We start from the raw sequence: 25322 nt of genomic DNA, 5'->3' as shown, positions 1-25322 counted from the left end.
TGATGTTAAGTTATGGGCTGTGTATGTGAGGTACAGGGATACCATATTATGAAACAATTCCTAAAATATATATAATGGACAGGTAAGGATCCAAGGTGGTTATCATATTTATCACTTGGTTTAAGATAATTTGTTATTAATGTTCTACTCTGGTAAACAAATTTAAATATAAATATAATATATAAATACAAATATGTATACGTTAAGGGACAGACTACAAAGGAATTACAATACATGGGAAAATATGTTCTAACAAACACTTGTCATAAACTGTAGCTACACTGCATTAACACTAAATAACTTTCTCTACTTTCTCAGCTATTTCTGCTGACTCAGCTGTTCTGTAAGTTGCACATATATCACATAGATGCAACTGGTCCTCAGCATGGCCAGAATAAAGGTCTTAACTAGTCTTACATGGCATGCTTTGAATCATGTTATCTCATCTTATGGTGTTCACTGCACAAGCACTTTCTAGGCATTTTGCTATAAACAGTTCAGGTAAGACAATTACTACTGTTTATAATATTTAATTTATTAACATACTTAAGGAGTAAGTCAGCTGGTCCTTCTCTGACCTTTTTCAGCCATGATCTTTGCAACAAGGAGAAAGGTAAAGCAATATATATGTATATATATAGTGAGTAGATAGCCAGCATGATTTTGGGAAGTAGGAGGAAACCAGAGTACTCAGAAAATACACACACTCTCTCTCTCACACACACACACACACACACACACACACACACACACACACACACACACACACACACACACACACACACTCACACACACACACACACACACACACACACACACACACACACACAGACACACACCATATATCTCAATTGTCCAGATTTTTGCAGAATGTCCAGATATTGCCTCATATTTTTGGTCTGCTCTCCATAAAATATCTGGCTTTCTGGCAAACCACTGAAGATTGACGTCACTAAATGATGATATACATTTGAGTTTCAGACTTCCTGTCATTCAGAAAATGAATTCTAACATAATTCCTGTTATGCTAGTAACTCTTATAAAAGCAGTATTTAAAATCTGTCCCATTTTTGGGCCTTTGCCCTCCCATTATTTTAAGCTTTCTCCAAATTTTTCACACTAGAGGTTGAGAGGTATGCCACACAGACACTCAGTGACCAGAAGCCAGGACTGAACCACAGACTTTAGTTCCAGAAGACAGAGACCTTTACCAATAAACCACTGTGCAACATCTTGACACACAGTGAGCAGGCTGACATGTTTAACCCAGACTGTAGTGTTACACTTTTCCAAAAGGTGGTTACTTTTGAATCTTGTTGCCACTGAACTGTACTAAAGCTTTGTTTGGGAGATGTGGCTGCCTTCTATGTACAAGACAGTGTAGCTACATAATTCTTACCACGCAGCTACTGATGCTTTTATCTGTCATGTTTTGATTGTCGCTGTTATTGTTCCTGTATGAACTAATAACTTTGGTATTTTTAATACTATCATCTCTGAAGCTGATGGAGACATTTGGTCCTGCTGGACCTTTACATCACTTAGGCTATTTTGAATGGGTATTTTGGTATTCACTGTAGAAAGATTTATTACTTTGTTGTACCAGTAGATCACATTTTCTGTCCATGATGTTTGAAAGTCTGCAGGAACTGGTTACCCGATGAATTTCTGAGATATTAAAACAGAAAGACTTTCCAAACTAGAGCAACTAGTATTTAGTTGTAACTTTTTATATTTTTACTTATTTTGTTACTGTTCTATTTGAGGAAGTATTTAAATAATTTCTTATATTCGTATGTATGGGTCCCAATAACAGCTTCTATCCTGCTGGGGTTCTCCATTATTTTTCCAGCAACCTCACATGTCGAGGGAGCAACCTTCCAGATCTTCATACTGATGTCTGTGCATGTGTGTACGTGTGTAAAGATATATATATATATATATATATATATATATATATATATATATATATATATATATAAGCGCTGAATATAATAAGTGTTGGTATCCTGTGTGTTTTTAGGATTTTGAGTTTTCAGGATTTTGAACTTTCAGGATTTTGGTCTCTGGATTTTGGGCTATCAGGATTCTGTAGCGCTTATATATATATATATATATATATATATATATATATATATATATATATATATGGATCTACTTGTTTTCAGCAAATGCTGTTTCATGAAAACGGGACATTCGCGAGTGGATTTACGCGAAAGTGCGTTTTATCGAAAATGCACTTTCGCAGAAATTAGTAGGTAAAACAAAAAACTAAGTTATGTAAATAAAGAAAAAAACATGCGGTTTGCATGTTAACTTAGTTGTCCATCAAAGTTTAGTGTTGATGTACAACTAAGCGGACTGTTGTTGAGATTGTAGTACAGTGGGGATGAGGGAACATTCCCTTTTTCCCACTGTAATGCAATCTCAGAGTGAGAATATTAAAAGAGGGGGGTGTGGGGGCACAGTCTCCCACATGGGGGTTCAGAGGGCCTTGCCACCCTGCATAAAAGTGTTTTAAGTGTTAGTTTTTTTTTTGTTATGGATTTACATGAAAGTGCGTTTTCGTTGAAATGCACTTTCGTGTAAATGCATTTGCGGATTTATGTTTCAGTGAAATGCAAATTTGTTAGAATGCAGTAGATCCATATATATATGGGCTACCAAATGCCCATCTGATCACCTCCTCTTTAAACAATTAAGAAATGCCACCAAGAAGGACACTCTTAGAGACAAAAAAGACTTCTACCTTCACCTCCAAAAATCCACTCAACAAACTCCACAAAAATTTTGGTCAGGGTTAAACAAACTTCTTCAGCCAGGTCACTCTACTACTCCTGCCCCATTAGGTTTCAACCATAATAATTCCAGCCTGATCCCTGATGCCTTTAATAACTACTTTACAGAAGCCATTCAATCCCTAGCCAATTCTCTTCCTCCACCTACTGCCTTCCCACCTAATACCTCCAAGACTTCACCTCCTACCTTTCATATACACCCTGTTCCTACATCTTTTATCTACAAGCTACTTAAAAAACTGAAACCTTGCACCCCTTCTGCCTTCCATCTCCCATCTGAATACCTACAAATTGCCGCAAAAGCTATAGACTACCCCATATCTATCCTTATTAACAGATCTATCTCTGAAGGCAAAATCCCTACCATATGGAAAGTATCCCACATCATCCCTCTACATAAAGGTGGATCTTCTATAGAGCTTTCTAACTACTGACCTATTGCCTTACTCTCCCCATTAGCCAAGATAATGGAAAAATGTATTCACAAACAACTACTCAACCACTTACTACAAAATAATCTACTAGCCAACTGCCAACATGGCTTTAGACCATTCCACAGCACAACAACTGCCCTTCTATCCTTCACTGACTCGAAATAAAAATCGTAACAATAACTCCTTTTCCTCTGCGCTATTTATAGACCTGCCAAAAGCTTTTGATATGGTTAACCATAACTTACTTCTACGTAAACTAAAGTATCATTCTCTTGATCCACTAGCATTACAATGGTTTAGTTGTTATCTTCTAAACAGACAGCAAGCAGTACTTTGGGACAACAAACTGTCTTCATTACTTCCAGTAAATATGGGAGTCCCACAAGGCTCTATCTTAGGTCCCCTTCTTTTTTCCATATTTATCAACGACCTCCATATGAACATACCTCAAGCCACCTGCATCCAATATGCAGATGACTCAACCTTAATCTGTACTGCTAAGAACATAGCCTCCCTCCAGTCCCTAACCCAAACTGTTTTCCAAAATGTAGAAAATTGGTTTATGCAACATTGCCTCCTGCTTAATCCCAAAAAAACAAAACTACTGCTTTTTACTCCATCTCATAAATCACCCACTCCATTCTTCTCTATTACCTCTAACAATGCTACAAACATAACCCTGATACTACCACCGCCTACTAGGTGTTACAATTGATAACCGTCTTAACTATGATGACCATATTAACTCCACCATAAAGACTGTTAACAAAAAACTTGGAACCCTCTATAGAATTAAACCCTTCCTTATCCCCACAGCCAGGAAAACTATTGCCCAAACCCACCTCATTTCTACCCTTTTCTATGCCTCAGCTATTTATACAAACCTATCTAAAAATAATATCTCCAAACTTTCTACCTGTTATAATAGCATAGCTAGATTTATCACAAGCTCTCCATTTCAAACTCACCATTGCCTTAACCTTAAACAACTAGGATGGCTAGAATTGCAGAACCATATACTCTGTCAACAGTTACTTATCACTCCAAAGATCCTACACCACCCCAGTAACACCCCTATCCTCACTAATCTGATTACACCATATAAAAACCTAGCTACACTATGTTCTGCTAATAAACTCCTGGTCTCATCAGTTAAATCTAACAACAAAGCTGGTGACTCACTTTTCTCAAACACTATAGGTAAAAACTGGAATCAGTTCCCTCCTGAACTTTCTACTCTAGCCTCTACTTCTCTATTCAAAAAGCATATTAAAGAACATCTTAAAACTCAGTGGCTTTGTCCTTGTGCTAACCCAGACTGAAACTTTTCCCCTCCTGCTCATACCCCTTCCCCTCTCCCCTAGCCTATACCTCCAAATCTACTGATTTCTCTTTTTTTCTCATAGTAATAGGATAAATGTAAGGACCTGACTCTGTTTGCCCATACCCAGCTTGTGCTTAGTGTACTTGTTATTTTTTACTTAGTTTAATCTTTTAACATAATGTCTTTAGTCAATTGTACCTCTGTACTGTTATTATACATGTCTTTGTTATATATTGTTAACTTTGTTAGTGTTCATGCTTGGAGCTTTTCTCCCCGGGCCTCTACTGAAAATGGACATTTATCCAGTTAGACTAGCCCGGTCAACAAAAATAAAATAAAAATAAAATATATATATATATATATATATATATATATATATATATATATATATATATATATATTAGGGAGGCCTCTTGTTTGAATGTGTGGAGGATGTTGGTGGGAATGTTAACTAGTAAGACACCAAGGATAGAGGCTTGTGGCACACCAATGGTGACTGGGAGGTATGAAGAGAGGGGATAGTGCCATTTTACTGACTGATATTTATTGGATAGGTACCTTTAGAAACATGGGGGGGGGGGTTGAGAGAAACCTAATGAGGAAATTTTAAGAAAATCTTTGCTGTGACAAACTGTTTTCAGAGGCTTTAGACAGGTCTAGAAATAAGGAGGAGACTAGTTTGCCATTATCTCTAACTTTACTGACTATCTGTACAGGTAAAGAGTGCAATATTAGTGCTATGGGAAGGATAGAAGCCATGTTGTGTTAGTAACAGGAGATGTTCTTCATGTTTCACTGTTGCAGTCATCACACTTGGGTTATCTGCCTGCAGGTAGCCTTCATTCGGCCTGAATACCAGAGTCTTAGTATTTCTGCATCGGATGCTGTCACTTCTTCCATGATGTCAGGTTGTCAGGGGTATAAAAACAGGCAGCTAACGCCATTACATCAGTCTTCTTGCCGAGGAGGAGCCCGAAGCACAAGCAGTTCACAAGTGCCAGTCAGCCGCTACCTGAAATTTTCATTTTTCAAGTTGATAATCCTGAAGTCTTCTAAAGCTAAGTACCCCGTTGGGGATCCTTTCTTCTTGCTCTAACCGATGTCAGAAAAAGTTAACAATTGTCTTGCCTGTGGAAAGCAAATACCTCACAGAGATTTTCATTCTTACTGCGTCATCTGTTTAGGCCCAGTCCATGACATCCCTCTCTGTCGGTTTTGTGCCTTGTTTAATGCCCGAACCATTCATCGTTGGGCTATTTTTGTTGCTAAATTCTTTCACTCTTGATCTCTGTATTCTGAAATGGCTTCAGTAAACCATCTGACTACTGATCTTCTGAAAAAACATTAGGATAAAGACAGAGACAGACCACATAGGTCCAAAACTGCCAACAACGATTCTGTTAAGCTAGTCACCAGTCCGCCGGTACTCAGTGAGGCACCTTTGCAGCCCCTGAGGCCCGCTTCTATGGATTCACAGGCCTCTGCTGAGACCCATTCGGAGTCCGGTATGCCGTGAGATGCTTCTTCAACTATGGAACCAGTGGATGTCTCTACCTTGGATGGGTCCGAAGCCGCTGTGCAGGCATTGGCTTCTGAGGGTGTTTTCTGACCTACCGATGTTCAAATCAAACCGACAACTTCTTTTTTGGCCCAAACTACCTAGTTTCTTAGGTCCAGAGTACGGACTACACCTAGAAAACCGACTACCAAAGCACATGCTCAGGCCCCCATGCCACAAAAACAAATGCTTAGAATGGCTGAAGACTTTATAACGCTAATTAGGGGAAGCCAGCCTTCCCCTACTAAGAGACAAAGGATTCAGTTGCCTTCAGATTCTACAGACCAGGAGTCTGATGACTCTGACCTTTCTGATTATCAGGACATGCCCTTATCAGCCTATGAGGATTCAGATGCAGGGGAATCCATTCCCTCTGCCTCCCCTCCAGAGGATTTCTCTTTTGGTGAAACCTTGCATACTTTAAGAGAGCATTTCCATTGGGAATGCCAAGACTATCCTCAGTCCAAAATGAGACTCAGAGAATTTTTAGAGCTACCTCAGCATAGGCCATTCCCCCTGTCCTGGATGTTGTGGATGATGTTTTCATGGAATCCAGTCTTATTCCAGACACCTTACCTCCGGCCCCTATGAAACCTGACAAGTACTACTGAGTACCTGATTCCCACAAGTTTCTTTTCAAGAATCTTACTGCTGATCCAGAGATCATTTCTCAGGGACCTAAAGGTATTAAGGCTACTACAGCCAAAAATCCTACCTGTTTGGACTGGGATTCCAGAGCTTTAGACATATGAGGTAAGAAGGTATATACCTCTGCAAGTCTTGCTATCAGGGCATTGAATTGCCAGTTTCAGATGCTGAAGTACCAGCAACATATTATGGAACGCATTAAACAAAAAATGGTAATATTTCCAGATTGTGCAAAAAATAAAGATTTGCAAGAGCTTATGCATTCTGCAAACCAAGTTAGCAAGCATACTTTGCAGTGTGGTTTTGATGCCCTAGAAGCATCTTGCAGGGCTACAGTCACTGGCTCTGTACTGAGAAGATATGCTTGGCTGAAGGAGCAGACCTTGCCAGATCATGTCAAATCCAAATTACTAGACGCTCCTTTAAATACAGATGTTTTGTTTGGCACCAAAGCAGAAGAAGTTCTTAAAAAGATGGAAGAAAAAGCTAAATCTATGCAAACTGTTAAAGAATTCTTACAAGTGCAACCACCTCGATTCAGTAGGCATTACCCTTTAAAACACTGGTCCTTTCCAACCCTCTCCAGGCCTTCCCAAACAAGACCCAGAGGAAACAGACCACCCAGACTACAGTCTCAGGGTATGCAGAGATCTAAGCAATGGAGTGCTCCCACCCCTAAAACAGGGAGTGGTAAGCCACTTCCCTTGGAAAAAGTTCACAATGACTTCTCAACTCTACTTCCCAGCCCTGCCCAATTGCTTTTTCCCCTAGGAGGAAAACTTACCCTTCAAAAACTGTATGTCCATCACTCAGGACCGATGGGTCTTCTACATTGTATCCCAGGGGTACAAATTTTATTTCCATTCACTGCCAACCCCAAGCGGGTTTCCAGACCTTCCTCCAAACCAGTGGGCAGAGGCTCAAAACCAAGTTCTTTACCTGCTCAACATCAGAGCTATTCAGCCAGTTCTAGTAGAGCAAAGGGGTCAGTATTTCTACTCCAGACTATTCCTAGTACCCAGGAAAGATGGCTCTTGGTGCCCAATCCTGGATCTTTCAATTCGCAACACATTCCCAGTGGTCCCAAAATTCAAGATGCTTACCCTGCAACAGCTTCTCCCTATGCTAGCCAAGGAAGCCTGGTTAGTCACCCTAGACATAAAAGAAGCTTGTCTGCACATCCCCATCAGGGAATCATGCAGGAAATATCTACGTTTCAGGGCAGGATCTATGCATTATCAGTTCTCCGCACTTCCCTTTGGCTTACCTACTGTGCCCAGGGTATTCACAAAAAGCCTGGTTCCAGCCATTGCATACTGCAGGCAGAGAAATATCCAAATGTACCCGTACTTGGACGACTGCTTGATTCAGGCAGACAGCCAGGAATTGCTGCTTCAGCATCTGGCATTTGTAAAAAGCCTTCTCACTTCATTGGGGTACACCATCAATGAAAAGAAATCACAACTGGGAGCAAGCTTGGACACAACTTCCCAGATGGCATTTCTCACTTCAGAAAAACAGGTCTGTCTGACAGACTATATCAAGCAAATGGCCACTAGAACCTAGATAACTGCAAGAAAAATACTGCAAGCCCTAGGGTTCATGGCCTCATGTAGTCTGCTAATCCCATATGCAAAACTGCATATGAGAAAACTTCAATGGTACTTAAAAGGTCTTTGGTGCCAACATTCTCAGGACCTGGAAACAGTCATTCCTATCAAACCTTGTCTGAGGGCAGAGTTCCTTTGGTGGGCAGAAGCATGTAACCACAACAAGGGACTGCATTTTACTCTACCCCACGTCACCCAAACCCTGACCACAGACACATCAGACTATGCATGGGGGGACAACATGACTGGCAAATGCATTCAGAGCCACTGGAGCCCAAGCCAAATTCTCTTGCACATCAACCAAAAGGAGATGCTAGCTGTACAGAATGCTCTGACAGCTTTCAGATACCTAATCCTTCCAGGACAACTGCTGATAAAAACAGACAACACCACAGTTATGTGGTACATAAACAAGCAGGGGGGAACCCATTCTTACCCACTCTGCAGGTTAGCTCTGTGGAGCACAGCTTTGGACAACCAAGTCCATCTACAAGCTCAATTCCTGCCAGGCAAACAAAATTCACTGGCAGATGACTTAAGCAGAAATCTCCTAGACCCACATGAGTGGAAACTGGAACCCAACTCATGCAAACTTCTAACCCACAGGTGGGGGACACCAGAGGTGGACCTCTTTGCCTCCCTCCAAAACCATCAATGGGGCAAATTTTGCACTGGAAATCCCCACAGCCAAGCATGGAAAGTGGATGCCCTATCCTTTACATGGGAAAACCTCTCCATTTATGCCCTTCTCCCTTTGCCCCTCCTCTCAAAAGTACTACTCAAGATCAAACAGGACAAACCAAGGACAATCCTTATTGCACCGGACTGGCCCCACCAGCACTGGTACCCATTCCTATGCAGTCTGGCAGCAGTGCCACCCTGGCACCTACATCAGACCCCCTCCCTGCTGTCCCAGCAGGAGGGACAGATTTTGCATCCTCAGCTGCAAACCCTGAACCTTGCAGCCTGGCTTATTCCCTGAATACTCTCCAAGTAACCCTCAGCAGACAAGTGCTGGATGTCATCCTTGAGGCCAGAAGGCCTAGTACTAGGAAATCCTATTCAGAAAAATGGAAAAGATACTGTTCTTGGAGCCAGTCTCAAGGAAAGGACACAGCCGTGCCCACCTTACCTCAAATCCTAGATTACCTAGCAGAGCTGCTCCACAAAGGCCTATCCTTCTCTTCTATTAAGATTCGTGCCTCGGCCATTTCAATACTGATGCACCTCTCTTTTCTCACCCTCTGGTCAAACATTTCCTGAGAGGTGCTAACAATTTAAGACCCCTGAGGAGAGCTCCCGCCCCTGCCTGGGACCTTAACTTTGTACTAGAGAAGCTCACGCTTCCCCCTTTTGAGCCTGCTGCTACAGCACTGTTGAAATTCCTCTCTTGGAAAACAGCCTTACTTCTAGCCATCACTTCAGTTAGAAGAGTGTCTGAGTTACAGACACTAATGGCTATGGAACCCTTCATTATTTTCCATGCTGACAGGATTTCCCTCAGGACTAACCCATCTTTTATGCCCAAGGTGGTATCCAGTGTGGCTCTAAACCAATCCATCCATTTACCAACCTTTTTCCCTAATCCTCAGAATAAAGGGGAAAGGATCCTGCACTCTTTGGACGTACTCAGACAACCCAGGTTCTACCTTGACAGGACTAAGCTTATCAGGAAAATCTGAACAGCTGCTAGTCAGCTTTGCTACAGGAGCAGAGAGCAAGGCCATTTCAAAGCAAACCATTTCCAAATGGATAGCATACTGCATCCATTTCTGCTACAAACACCATGGAAAACCTACCCCACAGGGGATCAGAACACATTCCACTAGGGCTACCTCAACCTCTATAGCATTTTTCAGGGGAGTCCCTACCAGGGACATCCTGGAAGCTGCAACCTGGAGTTCTGTACACACCTTCACCAAACATTACCACTTACATGTCTTTTCTAAGTCCAGAGCTGGATTTGCCACAAGAGTCTTACAAGGCCTGCTAGCCAGCCCTACTATTACTTGACTGCCTCCACCCTTCCTCAACTTTGGGAATCTACCCAAGTGTGATGACTGCAACAGTAAGACACGAAGAACATAGTACAGTTGTGTACACCTACCATAAATGTAGATGTTTAAGTGTATTCACTGTTGCAATCCTGGTTACCCTCCCTCCAGCCCCCTGACTCTACTATGCTTTTTACCTATCCTCTTTTTGGACATATCTTATGCCTGTGGTATTTAGTTTTTACTGGAGGTGTTCCACACCATGTAATTGCTTCCTATTTGGGGGCTTTTGACATCTGGGGCAAGGAAAACTGATATAATGGCATTGGCTGCATGATTTATACCCCTGACAACCTGACATCATGGAAGAGGCGACTTAATCCGATGCAGAAATCCCAAGACTCTGGTATTTGGGCTGACTGATGGCTACCTGCAGGCAGATAACCCAAGTGTGATGACTGCAACAGTGAATATACTCGAACATCTACATTTATGGTAAGTTTACACAACTGTACTTTGTGTATACTTAAAATAAATGTAGATGTTTGAGTGTATTCACTGTTGCAGTCCCGGTTTCCCTCCATCCAGCCCCCTGGTTTTCTTTATCTTTCTATCTCTCCTCTCTATGGCTATTCCTAATGGTATTGGTATTTACTTTTTCTGATGGTGATTTCCATACCATATACTAGCTCCCTATTTGGGGGCTCCTGACATTTGAGGCAAGAAAAACTGATGTAATGGTGTCGGCTGCCTGTTTTTATACCACTGACGACCTGACGTCATGGAAGAAGTGACAGCATCTGATGCAGAAATACTAAGACCCTGGTATTCGGGCTGACTGAGGGCTACCTGCAGGCAGATAACCCAAGTGTGATGACTGCAACAGTGAATACACTCAAACATCTACATTTATGGTAAGTGTACACAATTGTACTTTCTTCCTGCAGGAAATAGTTTAGCAATTGTTTTTTAATTGTTTTTGGAGAGGGAGGATAAAATTACTCTAGGTATACAGTTAGTAATGTCTGTTGAAGTTTGTGCAGAGGGATAATGTGCAACTTTTTCAAGAAGGAGAAAATATGAGAATTCTGGATTGACCTATTTATAATGATTGAGACAGAGTAGGCAATGCTATTAGCTGCTATTTTAAAGTATTCACTTAGAAGGTCATGAGCTGAAGTATAGCATAGTTTGAGTTTGTTTAAAAGTAGTTTTATATAGAATGTGAGCACATGTCAGCAGGTAAAAGTGGATGTGGTGATATGTGGCTGCTGGGCAGGGTTAGGAGGAGATGCTGGGGAATCCTTGGTTTACTATCTATGAAATAAGAGTTGAATTGTGTTACAGTTTTGAGTCATGAGCTGTTGGGAGAGGGGTTACACTTGAATTTATGGTCGGGGTGCAAGATTTCTTTAATGGCTGTCCAGAATTTTTTAGGGTTGTGTTTACTATTATTTTGACAGTTATTATACTATAGTTTTTTTGACTTCATTAATTTTTTATGGTACAATTATGAAACCTTCTGAAGTTTTCAAGATATTGTGGTGTTTTATATTTTGCCATTCTTTCTATGCGTTTTCCTGTATCTTGCATTAGCATTCTACTTTTTTTGGAACTCCAAATTGCATTATTTGTTCTAGTCCCTTCTTTCTAGAAGGTGCAAGGCTAGTTAGTCTATTCTGGAAAGATGTATTTTATTCATTTACAGTATCATCTAAGGGGGGGGGATTTTTAGGAAGTTCTATTTAATAGTTGATAGGTTAGTAATGAACATTACTGGGTTAAATTTGGAAATGTTGTGTGTTGTTTTATAAACATGCTGTTTAACTGGATGTGTGAGCTGTCTGGTTGTATAGATTGGGAGATGATCACTGAGACAGACAAACATTGTACCTGAGATAGTGTATTTGCTAGGGTCTGATACTAGGATCCAGTCTAATAGGGAAGTTGATGTCTTGCTGTAATGTGCAGGACTATTAATTAGTTGTGTGAAACCAATTAAGTTCATGCTAGATGTAGGGGAATTAGAGTTTATGTCCAACTTACATTCACATCAACTAGTAGTATTATTTCTTGTGGAATCGTTATGGATATCCAATGCAGGATATCTACAAATATAGCTGTATTGTCTCCAGGAGGGAAGTAAAGAACAGTAATACATATTTGTTTATAATTGTTTAATTTCTGGAAAGTTGTAAGAATCTCTGTTAAATTGAATTTTGGTATTGGTTTGTTGTAAGGGGAACAGTGGTAGTTGATAGGAAATATTAAAGCAATACCACCACATTTCCTCTTTATACAGTCATTATGGATGATATTAAAGTGGAGAGGTGTAATTTCGGAGTCCAAAAACACAAGGCTGACTGACAAGTCCTCACCATACAAGCCAAGTGCTGAATATAAAATAATGATTTTAATGTATTCGCTGTTAAGTGCTTTCATCCCATAGGACTTCTTCAGAACTAAAAACAATGTACACTGTTACTGGCTGGATACAGATGGTTGTTAATTGCAAAATAATTTCTCCATTTTGGTTAGACTTTAAATATCTTTGTAAAGCTCTATGGAATGGCAACTGTATAATTTCAGACTCCCTTATCCTTTTCATTGTTCCTGTTCATGAAGTCATTCCTAAAAAAACAAATATTTTTACTGTAGTCTGTCCTCTCTATAGCAAGGAAAATTGTTACTAAAACTTGAAATCCCAATCTACTCCTGTCTTTAAAGTCGAGTTTATTCATCTTGTGAAATACATTTGTAAGAATGAGATTGCTACTATAAAAGCAAGGACTAATAACATAACTCATTATTTAATTGCTTGGACAAAATTATCTAATCTATTAGAGAAATATTAAGTTTTCTCCTATGTATATTGCTTTTTTAGTTGTTTTGGACATTGTATATAGTTTATTTGTTTTTTTCTTGTTACTATACTGTTAAGTTATTGTGTTATAAAATGAATAAAAACATTTTGGAAAAAAATAAAAAAATGTACATATCATATTTAAATACAAGTTATGTTAAAATATGTGCTCAAATCCATCCAATTAAAAGAAATCTTCAATTAAAAGATATTAATTATATAGTAAATCAATTAAAACTATTATGTCAGTAAAGGAAAGTACTAATATTCATTTTGCAAAAATGCTGATGGTGAACAAATAAAAATAGTATGTATATAAAGCAATGAAAATGCACTGCTTAGCGTGTCTGATATGTACAAATGAATAATCCAAAAATAGATGTAAAACCTTGGCAGACAACAGCAATGTCCGATAATGAAAACTCTAAAACTGTTTATTCAAAAATAAAGTAAAAACAAATAAGTGCTTTCACATTCTTTTTGAATACTTCATCAGGCATAAAACATCACATAGGTGAACAAAATTTAAAAGAGCAACTAACCAATCATAGACTGTTAAGTAGCAGTTGGAAGTGATCTACAATGATGACGCCTGTAAACATAATAATATACAATGAATAAATCATCCTTAATATAAAATACAAACTATTTTGTAGTAAGAACAATATTTAAAAAGTCTCATTCAAGTAGAACAGCTCTATGCAAAAATCGCTATACAAAACCACTACTGTATGCCTCACCTATATCTCCAAATACAAACAGTCCATCACAGACACGGAATGAATGAACGAAGACCCAAGAAACTTTCCAAATCTCCCAAAACCAATATAGTGGCCAGCAATTCTCAATACAAAACCATATGTTGATGAAAACTCAGAAAATATCTCAGGCACATGCTTTATGAATAAAACGTAAAAGGACTCCTTATCTACATGCATGCAAATTGCTACATTAAATTCTATCTGGCAAAATCATAGGAGATCGCTATAACCTCCCTCTAAGTTAAGGTGAAATCTCTCTCATCTGTTTCTCCAAAGAATGAAAATTGTGAGATAAGAGAATGCATAGTACTCTCACGGATGAAGCCATTGCAGTAAATGGGAGACAATGTGATAGCAACTAAAATATACAAAGCATATATTATATTCAAATGTGTATTAACATCCATTAAACATGAAAACGCTGATCACAAAACACTAATAATAAGTGTAGTGATAAAGAAACTGATTTAATCATATCTTGATACATGGGCTCATCCTGTCCTAGTTTTAACCATTTGTAAGATAATGCATCTCATATGTGATTCAGATGAAACTTGTCTATGATTCATAAACCAAATGTCAAAGAATGTCAAAGAAACTTAATGTATCAGAGGTCCTATCTGATGATTCATGTTAACGACTTCAAGCACCATAAATTTAAAGGTATGATGTGAGACTGCCTACATAACATGCTTAGCTGTAGCTATGGAGGCATCATTTATATTAATTTTGTAAACATGTTTTTTAACATGCTCCCTAAGTGTCCTGATTTTCCTACATTGAAACTGGGCGAGGCACTACTGTAGGCTAAATAAACTACATCAGGTGTTGAACAGTCCATGTAGTGTAAGAATTGATAAACTCTACCAGTGGAAGGATGTGTGAAGAGGTTGCTATTGGCAATGTATTTACTTATATTACATTACCTGCAGCTGAACATTCCGTGTCTCTGTGTAGGTGTTGACTGTCTAGATTGTATATTACTGTAACAAATCCTCCTCTTAATAGATTTACAATTCCTGTATGCAACCCTGGGATGTAATCCAGCTATCATACGTATGTTGTCATTGGCTAGCAGAATGTGCCAATTCCTATTGATTATGTCTAAAACATTCTTATTATCAGAAGTAAAATACAAAAGCAATCTGCATTCATTAGACTGAATGCAACAAGTTTCTGTATTAGAACTTTCAATCTTCCTAGAAAAATACGGTGTCACTCTGTTCTTCCTTTCTGCTGCTATTAAATGCAGATTCCCTTCACATTCTTTAATATTATATCCCCTAGTTGTGAAATCTTTCATTACTCGCTTAGAAGACATTGCTAAGTCTTCATCATTATTAGTTAGGCATGCAAGCCGTAATGTTTGCCCCTTTAGAATACACTTGAAAATATAAGTTGGATGCATGCTAGATCTATCTAACAAAGTATTCCTCCAACATGGTTTCTTAAACATTTTTGTAAATATCTCTCCATCTTTCTTGCTTACAGTCACATCTAGGAAAACTAATTTTATCCATCGAAGTTTGCAGGGTGAACTTCAAAATAAAAATAATAAATTAATATATGCTTGTACAAATTAAACTTCTCTAGTTAGGGTTTGCATACCTGACCTTTTAATGGATAATGCCTAGCTAAAAACATATTCAAAAGTAACACCATCTCCTTGTCAAGGTCAGAATAATCAGATATAAGTCTTGAAAGAGGACCATCTCACCTTTCACCAAGCTCTTCTGTTTAGGGGGTGATTACTTTAACTTTAAAAGATCAGATATCCAAACTCTCACAAGAGAAGTTTCGTTTGTACAACCATGTATTGATTTATTATTTTTATTTGTTCACCACTGGCATTTTTACAAAATGAGTATTTGTAGTTCCCTTTGCTGACATGATAGTTTTAATCGATTTACTGCACAATTAATAGAATTGAAGTTTTATTTTTATTGGATGGATTTGAGCACACATTTTAAATATGCTGTGGACATTGTTTTTCAGTTCTGAAACAGTCTTATGTGATGAAGCACTTAACAAATACATTAAAGTAATTATTTTACATTCAGCACTTGGCTCGTGTGGTGTCGACTTGCAACACTTGGCTCATGTGATGTCGACTTGCAACACTTGGCTCATGTGATGTCAACTTGTTGGTCATTCTTGTGCTTTTGGTTTGTGTTTTTTTGGCTGTAGTATTTGGTTTCTTTTTTGCAATTTCAGACTCATTTATGTTGGGTTTAAGACAAGTTTCAGTTACAGCAAGAATATCAGGCTTATTCTGGGTAATCCAGGCATGTAGTTCAGCAATTTTATTTCTTATGCTTCTAACATTTATGACATCAAAGGTTAGATTACCAGAGATGGGGGAAGATAGAGTTGTAGGGTTAGAGTAAAGTGTGGAAGATGATTGTCTTGTTGTTCATTGTGATAGTTGGGGCCAGGATTATAGTGAATGTCTCTTCTTAGAAGAATGTTAGTATATTAGGGAATTATTGATACTTTGTTATTGTTTTTTGTTTTTTTTTTTGTTTTTTTTTTAGAGTATTTTTCCACCTAATTTTGTTTTGATTTGAGTTGAAATGGAGTTAATCCATGGCCTGCACAAGAAGATCCTATGGCTAAAATAATCACTCTTTGAAGAAGGAGATTAGGCTTCTGGCAGCTTAACATTCCCTCATACACAGCCTTAGCCCCTCTTCTTACCTCGAGTTCCTGAACCTGCAGACAGGCAGCCCATTTCTACACCAGTAAGATGGTTAAGGACTGCTTTTGGATTTTTATGAATGTTTTTGCCTTTTGTGATGTGATGAGTTGTTCCCTGTCACTTTTTAGAGTGATTCAGACAACAAAATGTTGAAGAATCTTCAAGCCCAGTCATTTGCCTATTTTTTTTAAATTTTGTCTTCATCAAGGAGCGCAACAACTTTACATCCACAACATGAACCATTTTTCTTCCCTAGCTGGTCAGCAGTACCTAGCTGCAACTCATCACTGGATAGGCCCTTCTTCAAGAGAGAAAAGGCTTTTTACAGTGGTGGGTTGCTATTTTTGCCATATCACTGGCTGGCCTAAAGAATTCCCCTTGACATTGAATAGCCAATAGTCATCTAGATTTTTAGAAGCTTGTGGAAAGCTGAAATCTCAACATCTTAATTATCCATGGTTATGTCTTGTTGCTAAAGTAATATTATTATTAACTAGCTTTGTTTATTTATTTATTGACTGGGGAAGGTCTGACTGGGCAACAATCTATATTCAGAGGATGCCTGGGGAGAAAAGCTCCAATGTATTGCATGAAAGCAAAAGAGAAGACTGTAGCAAATACAAACATTTGATAAGGGTTGTCATTTAAACAAGTATAATATAAAATAAGAGTTATAAATATTGACATTTATACAAATATAGTGCAACATAAAACCTAAGAAACAGTAAGATTATTAAGTGAGACAACTAAGCTTAATTTGTTTATATCACAAGAGGTGCAGACAGAGAGAGCTGGAAGAAACAATGGGATAAATCTGGAAATACATGCACTGAAAAGAGAGAGATGGTCAGCTGAGAAAAAGGATTATTAATAAAGTTGACAAAGTGTGTTAGAGATGAGAGAGTGAGTGAAAATCTGTTAGTAAAGTAGGGAAGGTGTGTTTATAAGAGAAGAGAGAGTAAGTCTTATTGCATCCATGGTGTTCTTTTGCTTAAATCTAAGTGCACAACATCTCATTTCTCTTAGGTTAAAGTGCTTGAAATGATCCCATACCACCAGCCTTTCTCACCAGGGACATGCTAGAGTACATCATATTAAGGAGTTTTTGTGGACCTTACAGGGCTAGCATTGTCTTGTGCTTCTGTTATTCTCTTTTCTATCACACACAATGGCTTACAAACTATTTGTGATGCACTGTAGCACTACCTGATTTGTTGTGCTGACTATCACACACAATGGCTTACAAACTATTTGTGATGCACTGTAGCACTACCTGATTTGTTGTGCTGATACTATTACAGAATGTTCTTAATGGTCACAGTCAGGAATGGAAGAGTTTACTTTTTTGTGGGTTCATTGTGGGTTCATTTCACTGTTTTATTTCTGACGTACAAACCCATCAATGACACACTAATTCCACATTATCTTCTGAGTCAACCCAGCTCTGTTGCTATTTCATTAGAGTGATGTTACATTTTTTTTTCTTTCCTAGGATGTTTATTGCCTACAGTCTGGATGTAATTGCCAGCACAGCATTCAGTATAGATATGGACACCTTGAAGAACCCTGATGATTCTGTTGTCAAAAACGTGAGAGCACTGGTGACATTTTCTCTCTTGAATCCTCTTATTATTATTTCAGGTATATAGCATCAGTAATCCTATAACTTTATTTTCCTTTTCTGTTAACCTCGTGCCAGGTGCAATGGTCTGTAGAAGCACTGATGGTACAGATCATCTATTAATTTTCTTTTTAATTTCAAAAATTGTGTTACAGTATAATGTGCAAGAAAATTTTTAAAACATGATGTGATGTTGTCTTTTCTGTCTATCTCAGCTAGTGGATTTGGCAGATCCAGTGCCAACAACTCTTTATACTTAGGAACCAAGGCTCATGCTCCTTCCTCTTACTCATAATACTCATCCACCATAAGGGTTCTCCAGAGCTCATTTACTGCTTGAACTAGCAAGATGTGGTCTCCAGGGCTCAGTGTGAGTTTTGTGGGGGGGGGGGGTTGCTCTCAATTGCAGATACAGATAAGTGAATTTTTATATCTTAGAAGATTTTATAAGATTTTTTTTTTATCACCTTTTCTGCTATGGTCAGCATCTTTACCGTTGTTAGGCCTAGTTAGTTTTCAGGCATTCCCACCCTTTTTTCCATATTCTCCCTTAACAAGTTTTTAACACACACACACACACGCACACGCACACACACACACACACACACACACACACACACACACACACACACACACACATCTATATATCTATATAGCTATATATCTATCTATAATAAATACCTTCCATTTTTCACAGTTTAATATTTTATTTGTTTAAAGCAATTCCTGCTGACTTGTTTTTGGGGTATAGAGTTCTATACAGCATTGCTGCTGTTTTACTTGCAGAGTGGTACTGCTGTTTAATTGTGGCTGACAAGATACTGGGCTTCAAAAAAAATGTTCTTCTTGCGGGCATAAAATTTCTCCCCAGGAGACTCATACTAAATGTGTTTATTGCCTGGGAGCTGTTCTTCTGGAAGAAAATTGTGAGGTAAGTGTATCCTTTGGGCTGTGGGCTCTTCGAGACCATCACTCCAAGCTGGTATCTAAAGGCCTTTTTCCTGCCACCATGGTGGAATCAGATTCTTCTTTATTGGGTTCTCCTTCATCCAAGAAGCTATTGGAGAGATCCATGAACAAGTCAAAAAGAAAGAAATATAAACAGAAGGAGAGAGAGAAAGAGAAGGATAAAAATATGGTAGAAAATGAGGAGTGAGAGAGAACGATAAATAGAGGTATAAAGAAATGTTGAAGGAGAGAGAGAGAGAGAGAAATTGAGAAAAAAAGAAGTCATTAAGAAATCCAGGAAGAGGTCTCCAATTTCTTCAGGGACTATGAGTCCAGCTCTGTAACTTTCTAAATCTTCAGATACAACACCTTCCATTTCATTGGGGTTGGATCCTATCTGGATCTGCTCCTTGACTCATGTCCTACAAGTGGAGTCTTAGTTTTTCTCTGGAGCCAGCCACCCCTTGGCTCCGACATCCCACCCTCCTGTCTGAGAGATGTTTTCATAAGCCCTCCAGGCTGTCCTTGTCAGTCTCTTCTTTCAGGCTGGCATGGTCATTGAGGAGTTTATCTGAGGCAAATGTGGGTAGGATGATGTAGAAACTCCTAAGGACTCAGATATAGTTGGGGGGTCTTTCCCACTACACCATCCCCAGATTCTGGGGTACAAGGACCAGGGCCTTCCACACCTCACTTCATTTCTCCTTCCCCAATCTGACTTTTGGATCTGATAGTGTTGGATCCAAGCACTTCCATGAAATCCCTATGGCGTGAGTAGACTGGCCATTTTAAATTCTGACAGTGTCCTTCACCTGCTCGACTCTGATGACATCAGATATCGGGGTTTCCTGGATCTAAGAGGTCAGCATCAGCATGCAAGGATCAGGATTGCTTTTGAGACTGTTGGATCCATGCCTTCCCTTAAGCTCTTCAACACTATATAGCTCAACCCTACTGTCTGATTTTGGAGCAAAGCTGGGAAATATCTCATGAGGGTTTCTTGTATGGATCCTCAGATCCCAAAAGAGCTCCTTCGGGACCAGCCTTATCTTTGGTCTTTGAGGCATTCAAGAAGGCTCTCTCATTGTCAAGAGCAGAGAGAGGCTTTAATAGATTATGACAAGTTTCTAGAACCTGATGTAATACACCATAGGATGTTAGATGTTACTAGTGACCTTTTTATTGTGTATAGATATATTAAATACTTATATAATATTTGTATAAGTTATTAATAATTTTTTATTTTTTATTCTAAGTAGAAGAGTTTTTATGTAAAGTAAGATTTTTTGTCTTTTTTAGTATTTTTTATTTAGACCTTTATGAGTTGTATATTACTTTTAGTTTTGATTGTTAATTAGGGAGTAGGATGGGCTGAAGCATGTGATTTTATATTCTCCTATTTAAATGTTGATATTTTTGTAATGACTCATACTGATGAAGGGTGTAGACCCGAAAGCTTTATCTAATAAAGTTCTTGGTGTGGTATCGTGGTTAAGAGAAGAGATATCCCACCCTCACTCAGATCTATCCCAGTTCTGTCTGTTCGAAGAGACACCCCATCTTTATGAAAGTCTAAATATGGTGTTTACAAGACAAGGCTTGCAGTTCTTGCTGAGGTAATTACTACTAATAAAAAAGAGTTTTCCAAAACAAGAATTTCAAATCCATAGCAGCTGCAGGTTCAAATGGGTGTTTTGCCAAGGCTTATAATCATATACCAAATTGGAACACCTTACAGGGGCTGCAAGAGAAATGTACTCCTCAAAAAATCTGTAGGCATCTAGCCAGGGCCCAAGACTCCCCTTCAGGAGGTGGACAGAGGAACTCAGCTCAGAGAGTTCTTTCGTCGTGGCTGCCACTATCATGATGACAATCAAACTGAGACATAGTTTTTGAATGACTGTAATCATATGCACCAGTATGAGACTATTACTGTTCATAACTTTAACAGAGATATCTTATGATCCAGTGGAGTTAAACTGATACGCAGTATTACCTCTTAGGAGTCAAAGCCTGCTTCCTGCAGTGGGGAAGTTCTCCAACATATACACAGAAATGATTTATCACACCAGGTACACCTTCTTTTTTAAATTGTTAGCTCTGCTATTGATGAACTAGGAAGGATTCCTGGTGGAACACCCATCATGTTTGTACAAAAGAGGATGTGTATGCTCTGCTGGAATACATGGCATAAATGGCATAAGTAATGCACAGAGGTGTAGAGAAAAAGCAGGAAGTCACTGTTATTTTACCTTTGGGTACTATTTATACTAACTCAGGTAATAAACCATTCTTTCATTCAACTGAGCCTCATCTAGAATTGCCGGTGAATAATGCATCACATTATACAGTGAGTGCATTGTAAAAATTATTAAAACTTCCTAAAAATGTCTAAGCACAGTCATAATTAGCTATTTTCCTCAGTGTCTCAGAAAAAGAATTCCTAAAAATTTGATTGCTGATGCTTTTCAAGCAATTAGTCAATAATTTACTTCAGTCTCGTTTACTTGTCTAACAAGTTATTGTGGCTCCATTTCTTGCATACTTATTCTCTTTTGCACTGTGTGATAGGCCTTATCCTCTTGTCAGTGTGAGATACTTCCTCAGCTTTTCACTGCAAGGTTACTTCTATAAAATCTCTGCTTAGTGTTTCATATGTCTGATTATCGTGACTTTTTGACCAAAATTATGAGCTTGTGTTCTAAAACTTGTAGGGTGAATCATACCCTTTATGTGCTCGGTTAGTTATTTACCGGATATGGGAGGGATCCTTGATGTCTGATGTGTTTTCATCTGCATTTAAGGAGGCTTTTTTTACCCTGTCCTCAAGAATTCATCCCTGGACCGTAATGTCCTTGGCAACTTCTGTTGATATTGAATTGTCATTTTCTTGGTAAGGTCGTTGAGAAGCATATCTGGTTCTTTCCTTACAATGAATGGACTCATTGACCTGTATCAGTCTGGCTTTCACTCTCATCAGAACACGGTGAGAATGTGCTCGTCAGAGTTGTTGATGACCACTTGATGTCCACAGGCCACTGTATCCTGGTTCTGCTACATCTGTGCTTCATTAGCTACATTATGCTAATCTGAGAGCTACACCTGCTTTGTCACTTCCACTCTTCATCTCTTATGCTGGCAACAGACTTGAGTTTGTTACTAATGTGTATGATCTTAGCAATATCCTGAGATAACTGGTTGACATTTAAGAACTAGGTGTTACCTATGCTAAATATTTTTGTTTCCAGCTTCACTCTGTTTATACACTCAAGTACCTTATACATCAAGAGGATCTTTTGGTAGTTGGTGGTCTGGCCTGATCCCACCTTTATGGCTGTAACATGCTTTACCTGGGATTTCTGGAAAGCAAGACTGAGTACTTATTGCTAGTGCAAAACTCTGAGGACAGGATACTTACTGGTACATCTCATTACAAACATTTTATACCTACACAGACCTCTGTGTCCCTGTACATATTTTGGTGGCACATGCCTGTTTTCAAGCATGATTTACTCCTTCACGTGATTTACCCATTTTTGGCAGTATATTCCTATTTTAGGCTTGATTTACACCTCTCCATGATTTTATGAATTTTCGCCAATTCACACATGCACTCACACACACACACACACACACACACACACACACACACACACACACACACACACACACACACACACACACACCAATACATAAAGTTTTTAGGCTATTTAGTGCACAATAAACTAGACTAAATGTCCAAGAGAACTCACATGTTACATCTCTCTTTTTCACAAACAAAATTAAATGACTAAGTGAGGTAAATTTTTGCAGTATCATTTGTTTAAGTCTATGGATTTTATACTGTGTCTTTCATAATATGTTTATATTTTTACTTTGTTCTTTAAACTTGTGTTATGTGTAGTATCCCACAGTTGTCTTAGAAGTTGGAGGAGCTATATTTCATTAGGGATTCAAATTTATGCTAATTTTATGTTCGTTTTTTGCTGGTTGTGGCTATTTTTTGAAGCCTTAATACCTGTTTTTAAAGTCTGCAAGTTGAGAGGTACGTACCTATGATACAGAGAATGTAGAGGCTTTTCGTGCTCTACATTATTATTATTATTGTTTTGTTGTTTTGTTATTATTATTATTAGTAGTAGTAGCATTGTTGTTTTGTTGTTTTATTATTATTATTATTTATTATTATTGTTTTGTTGTTTTGTTATTATTATTGTTGTTTTATTATTATTATTATTGTTTTGTTGTTTTATTATTATTATTATTTATTATTATTATTATTGTTTTGTTGTTTTGTTATTATTATTATTGTTGTTTTGTTATTATTATTATTGTTATTGTTGTTGTTTTGTTGTTATTGTTATTATTATTATTATTAGTGTAGATGTAGATTTATTCATCTATACATGACCTGGGTCTTGCATACATGACCTTGCTTGCTTATGAACAGAGGCAATCTATAAGATACTCAAGCGATAGGCAGCAATGCATGCTATCCTGTTGCCGCTAGGTGCCACATATTGGAAAAATCTGGTTATATTGGTTAGGCTTCTGGGGATGTTAAGCCATTAGCCTAATACTCTTCTGTGAACCTATAAACCTATAACCTGTGGAAGGCCATAATGTAATACAGCCCAACTAACCTCCCAATGGCTGCTAGTGGTTTGTATATTTGGATTTGTTGACTAGGCAAATCACTGATCTACATAGGTTCATAGGTAGGTACTAGGCTATTGGCCCTAGGACCTATAAGCCTAGCCAAAAAGGTACCCTGGCTTTCGCCACCCAAAAGAATTATTTTCTTGTGCCCCTGTCGAGCAGAACCACAGAAGTGATCCCCGGGGTGAATTTCCTATTTCCCATCCAATCATCAAGATTTTTCTTGAAGAGTGCTAATGAGGAGCTTTGTTTGATATAGATATGTAGTTTGTTCCAGAGTATGGGAAGTCTCTGGGACAGGAATCTGTTCTGTTTATTGTGGTAATGAGGTTTAGGTCCCTAGAGCGTGTAGCTTGTAGGGATTGGGATTTATTTAAGTGGAGCATGTCCAACAGCTCTGGGTTTGACATAGCTTTGTATGTTAGGCAGAGATCGCCTCTGAGTAGGCGATATGTGACAGAGTAAAGCTGGAGTTTTATGAGACGGTCTGCATAAGGCATCTGTTTGAGGCCAGTAATCCTCTTTGTGAGGTATTTCTGTGGCCTTTCCAGTTGTTGTAGATGTCTTGTGAGGTACATACCAAAAGAGGCATTGCACTCTATAATGGGTCAAATGAGTGATGAGTAGATGGGAACAATTACCTCTTTTTTCCTGGATGAGAAATCTTTTGTGATGAGGTATGCCACGTAGAAGGATTTCCTGACTACTGTGGCGATGTGATTATCAAAGGAGAAATTACTGTCCACTTGTGTCCCAAGGACTCTTATCACAGTTTCAGTGTTAATAGACTACCGCCTATGTGGTAGTTCATGGGTACAGAGTTTTTAACCAAAAGGGATGACAATGCACTTTTTGGCATTGAGCTTGAGGCCATGGCTTTGACACCAGGCATCTGTCTCAGTGAGGCCCTTTTGTAGGATGTTCACATCATTAGAAGTTTCGATTATGGCTCCTAGTTTGCAGTCATCTGTGAACTTCATTAGCCAAAGACCTTCTGTGTTAGCCTGTAATTCAAAGAAGTAGATACCAAACAGGAGAGGACCCATGACTGAACCCTGTGGTACTCCACTTGTCACTGGTCTGAAGTTGGATTTGGAGTCTGCTACTTTCACAATATGGGTTCTGTCAGTGAGCCATTTGGCAACCCATCTTGTGAGATAGGGATTTATACCTTGTTTAGTGAGTTTATCTATAATTCCAGAGTGGGGGATGGTGTCAAAAGTCTTGGCAAGATCTAGATAGGCTGTGTGAACCACCTTACTCTCATCTACAGCTTTAGTGACTGCTTCAAAGAAGTCTGTCAGATTTAGGAGACATGATCTGCCTTTTACAAACCCGAACTGGGAGGGGTCCAGAGTTTGGAGATTACCAATGTCTTTGTTTATAAGTTCCATGATGATACATTC

At 38.6% G+C, this 25322-nt stretch overlaps 1 protein-coding gene across 1 annotated transcript in view; it reads left to right on the top strand.

Moving 5' to 3' along the window:
• The window catches only part of LOC122816455 (cytochrome P450 3A24-like), a 519725-nt gene that overhangs the window by 222085 nt on the left and 272318 nt on the right, over positions 1 to 25322 (top strand). Inside the window, exon 7 of the mRNA XM_044089263.1 lies at positions 18181 to 18329. Coding sequence (XP_043945198.1) covers positions 18181 to 18329 — 149 coding nt within the window. The remainder of the gene's footprint in view (positions 1 to 18180; positions 18330 to 25322) is intronic.

This window comes from Protopterus annectens, chromosome 12.part0, assembly GCF_019279795.1.
Source record: "Protopterus annectens isolate FY-2018-M chromosome 12.part0, PAN1.0, whole genome shotgun sequence".
Lineage (NCBI taxonomy): Eukaryota > Metazoa > Chordata > Ceratodontiformes > Protopteridae > Protopterus > Protopterus annectens.
This window is presented reverse-complemented; position numbering and strand designations above follow the sequence as displayed.